We start from the raw sequence: 4,839 nt of genomic DNA on the forward strand, positions 1-4,839 counted from the left end.
CAAGGCTGAGGTAGAGAGTGATCAGCGAAGTCCCACAGAAGTGAACGTAAGTGGGAAAGGAGGGGAGTGAGCAGGTGATCAGGGAGGGGAGAAGTCCCCGATGATAAGCCGGGGGTTAAGACTGGTTGCCCATACATGAGTTCAAAAGGTGAAATGAGGAGGGAGCCCCTTGGAAGAGCTCTTCGTCTGAGAAGAGCTAGGGGGAGGAGTCTTACCCAGTCGAGGTGGCGTTCTTGTGACATCTTGGCGAGAGCTTCCTTTTAAAGAGCGGTTAGTTCGTTCTACCTTACCTGATGATTGAGGATGGTACAGTATGTGAAAATTCCAGGGGATTCCGAGCGCTTTAGACAGATTTTGAGAAATCTGAGAAGTAAACTCTGGACCGTTATCTGACTGAAGAGAAGTTGGAAGTCCAAACCTAGAAATGATCTCTCGGAGAAGAATATCAGAGACTGTTTGGGCTCTCTTGTTAGAGGTGGGGAAGGCTTCAACCCACCCAGACACTGTGTCCACCAAAACCAAGAGATATTTAATTTTCCTGACTGTGGGCATATGAGTGAAATCCAGCTGCCAGTCGGTTACCGGAAGGGAGCCTCTGGCTTGGTGAGCAGGAAAAGGGAAACTGTGATATTTGGTCCTGGGATCTGACTTTTGACAAATCTGACAGGAGGCCGTGATGGCTTTTAGGAACCTGATGTCCTCAGGTGTGGGTTTGATACGTGTCTTTACAAAATGAAGTAGGGCCTTTTCATTGGGATGAAAAAGCTGATGTAGGTAGGACAGGATCTGTTGGGTGTTGGGAGGTGGGGCTGGGGGCTGTGCTGTAAGTACTCCCTGAGGTAACTGAGGCAGATCTGAGCTAAGTGCTGCTGTCTTAGCTGCTCTGTCAGCCCGGTTATTTCCCTTGGAAACAATAGAACTGTCAGACTGATGAGACCAACAGTGAATAATTCCTATAGCTTTAGGGAGATGAGAAGCTTTAAGTAAATCCATAACATGCTCTGAGTTGGTAATGGATCCTCCCCTCGCCGTGAGAAGCCCGCGCTCCTTCCAGATAGCCGCGTGAGACAACAGGATATGAAAAGCATATTTAGAATCTGTATAGACATTTAAAGATTGTCCCGCGGCTAGCTGAAAGGCATGGAAAGAGACTGTTAATTGTTTGTGCCACCTGGTACGGGAAGAATTTGGAGGTGTATCAGAAAGGCTGGATGGGGACCCAGAACTCCGGCGAGAATGGGAACTTTTTGGAGAAAGAGACCTGGATCTAGAGAGATATTTATGTGGCGGGGAACGGGAGGGAGACCTGAGAGTGGAAAGGTTAGAGGCATCATGGGGGGAAGGTTTAGGTGAGCCTTTCCGGTGTCCGGAACCTGTTGAAGGAAGAGAAGTGGTTAAGGTGTTCCAGGAGTTGACCGAGGGAGGAGTTTGGAGAAATTGGCTTTGAATTTTTAGTTCCCATGGTTAATCAGTAAATCCGCCTGCAGAAGGCAAGCGGGGCGGCTCGAGTCCAGGCATCCCTGAGCCCCGAGAGGCCGCGCTATAGGCAAAATCGGCCCCAGTCTAGCTACCAACAGGAAAATCCTGGCTAGGAGGGGAAGATTAAACAATTGGCCCGAGCCTAGCTACTGACAGAAAAATCCTGGCTAGGAGGGGAAGATTAAGCCTTTTGGGGCTGACCGTTCAACCGAGAAGAGGTGCCCATCCTGTGACGAGCCCGCACGTGAAAGAAAGAGTAGAAAGGAGGAAAAAAAGAGGCAGAAGAGGCCAGGAACACCAAATTCCTGGCGGGAAGTTGGGGACACCGAGTCCTCAACTTGCAGGTGGAGTTATGGTCAACCAAGGAAGGGAGAGGGTAGAGAAAAAAAAGGGGGGGTAGACAACTCAACCCAGAACGTGCCAGAGAAAGCTGGCCAGGTGTTCCCTAGGTGGGACGGGGAGAGAGCCAGTGGGGGTAAACTCACGAATTGGTTGGTATCGGTTGGAGATGGAGGTGGCTGTGGGCAGGTCCCGGTTGTAGACTTCGTTCCCAGGAAGGAGGTGGTCCGGCACTCCGGGAGGCGCGCCAAAGGCCCGAAGGCTGGGCCTCAGGTGGAAGGCCTGGGACAGGAAGTCCCCGAGTCAGTTGGCACCAATTGTTATTCTTCTTAAAAAAAGAAAAACAGGGTTGTTCTTCTTAAAACACGGGGCACAGGACAGACACACACGGCGGAACAAACACAGACATGACACAGCGGCTCCCACGTGGGTCCACTTTATTGGGGGAGGGGAACACAAAAAGGCGAGGAGGCGTACAGGACACACAAGGAAAGGCGAACGAGAGAGCGAGCCTCGTGTGGCCCTGCCTTTTTAATGGGGAGTGCAAGGGTGTCTGGGAAGGATGTCCCATACCTGTGCGCAGGTGTGCACACAGGTATCCATAGTCCAGGAGGAGTCTGGGAGTTGTAGATTCCAAAGGAACAACATCATACTCATCACAAAAAAAAATCCATCAAGATGAAGTTTCAGTCTTTAATATCTGTGCCCATTTCCTTTATATTAGGACTTCAAAGAAAGCTTGGGATGGCCTGTCTCCCAACACAACCACAATTCTTAATTTTTAGTGATAGTAATTCTTACATATTTTTATGTTTTAATTTTGTGTTCATATATGTGTGTGTGATAGACTTATTATCTCATTGATGTAATAAATATGAAACATGCTAACATATGTACATATAGTAATATATTTTGCTTACACTTACTTTCTATTACTTTTTTTTCCTTATCACTTTTACTGTTTGCATTCTTATTCCAAAATATTCTTCCTTCCATTCAGATGTCATTTAAAAGGTTTTGTGACTCAACGACAACAATAAAGGTTAATTTTCAATAGCATGTTCTCTGAAAGGTGCTTGCAGGGACACAGCATCCTACTTGTGTATTCACTGCTAAATAAAATGTTTCTTCCTTCCCTAACAATCATTACCTCCTTATATGCCCTCAAAAAGACAGGACCACATGAACCTTTCTCTTCCCCATAGTGGAGTGTATTCCTGGGTCATAGCTTATGCAGTTCTTTTGTAGGTAATTAGAGACTTGGGATTTTTAGAATGCAATGACCTTCTAAGTCCCAGAAGGTGGCTGTTCCCATGTCTCTAGGAGTTCATCTTGACTCTAAATTTTTTAAGATATTATTTTAATTATTTGCATATATGTATTTCTGTGTATGGGCTTGTTAACATGAGTGCAATGGACACAAAGGCCAGAAGAACATGTTTGATCCCTTTGATCTGGAATTGCAGGCAGTTTTAAGCCACCTGACAAAATGGTCGAGCTGAACTCAGGTCTTCTGCAAGAACGGCATATGCTCCTAACAGCTGAGCCTTCTCTCTGTCCCTAGTTTGAGTCTCCTTTGATGAATATTTATTGAAAATTAAGCATAAAACTTGCCACCAAAAAGATGGTCATTATCTATTAAGGAAGTAGTGATTGTTTTATACATGTTTTGTAACCAATCTCATGGAGGGAAATATATATTTTATTTGAATTATAGTCTTTTGGTCCAATGGATTTATGAAAAGAAGTATCACTAGGTGTCAGAATGAAGAATGGAAGAGAATCCGAACATTGTTGTCTCCAACCTTCTCCAGTGCAAAACTGAAGGAGGTAAGAAAGTGGAGGACTTATCACTGTAAATGTATAAGACTGTGTCTGAGGACAGGTAGAGTAATATCATACTTGTCACAGTCCTTTGAGCATAATATTCTTCAGAATGGCTTTTGTTCTTTCCTGGTCTTACACAGACCATTAGAATATATGACTGGCCTTTCATCATTTCAAAAGCCTAGTTATATTGGGACTCAGAACCTTACATTAACAACAGACTGTGTTGTGCTTTGTGCTTAGATGTTCCCCATCATCCAACATTATGGAGATGCACTGGTGAAACACATTGGTCAGAAGGCAGAGGAAGGCAGGCCTGTTAACATGAAAGAGTGAGTAGTGCTGAATGCATTTTCTGGGGCCTATTTGACACATCTGGAGATTTCCCCAGTCCGCCAGGTAGCTAATATTCCCTGTGTTGATTATTCCAGAACAATATTCCCCATGTTGAATTAACCCAGAGCTAGAGTAAATATGCGGTGCATTGTTACACAGCTGTAAACTATTTGAGAAAGATAAACTCCAAAATTACCTTGGTTAACACAGTCTCACCCCCTAAGCTGTACATGAAACAACATTTTATTAACTATTGTCATCTAGAATGACAAACTATATCTTAGAAAAAACATAATCTTATGACAGCTACAGTTGTGGAGATTGGGAACTGTGGGAGGAGAATGTATGTGGTACATACTCAGGAGTTGGTTTGGCTAAGAGTGTTACAGATTGTAACATTGAACAATCTAAAATCATAGTGTTTGTTGAGGTACATAGAAAAATATCAAAAAGAAAAAAATCTTCTCCCACATCTCCATCAAACTCAAAAGTAAGAAGCTTCCAAAAATGGAGAATGTAGTAAAACCCTGTTATAATGACACTGAAGTGATAATCTTAGCCTGTTTGAGCATACCAAATACAAACTATGAATAACTCTAATGTACTAAAAACTTGGTGAGTCTATTTTTATATTTTTCTCAGAAACATCCTTAGTTCCTATATCACACGGGATGACTTCTTCCAGGGTATCACAGTTTCCAAGAGTCTGAGTAGTTTGCATGCTTTATGAGTTCAAGACAGGGCCTGCGTGGGTCACATGCTAACTCCTGATGTGGGAGTGTCATATATCAATCTGTTGATTTCATTGGTTAAGTAATAAACAAACTGCTTGGGCTCATAGCTTAGAACATAGGTGGG

General features: G+C 43.9%; 1 protein-coding gene across 1 annotated transcript in view; it reads left to right on the plus strand.

Annotated features, from left to right (window-relative positions):
* The window catches only part of LOC101983140 (cytochrome P450 3A6-like), a 54,217-nt gene that overhangs the window by 26,604 nt on the left and 22,774 nt on the right, over positions 1 to 4,839 (plus strand). The window contains 3 exon segments of the mRNA XM_013355597.1: positions 3,536 to 3,545; positions 3,548 to 3,648; positions 3,889 to 3,977. Of these exon segments, the coding sequence (XP_013211051.1) occupies positions 3,536 to 3,545; positions 3,548 to 3,648; positions 3,889 to 3,977 (200 nt within the window).

Source organism: Microtus ochrogaster, unplaced genomic scaffold (genome assembly GCF_000317375.1).
Source record: "Microtus ochrogaster isolate Prairie Vole_2 unplaced genomic scaffold, MicOch1.0 UNK220, whole genome shotgun sequence".
NCBI classification, from domain to species: Eukaryota; Metazoa; Chordata; class Mammalia; order Rodentia; family Cricetidae; genus Microtus; species Microtus ochrogaster.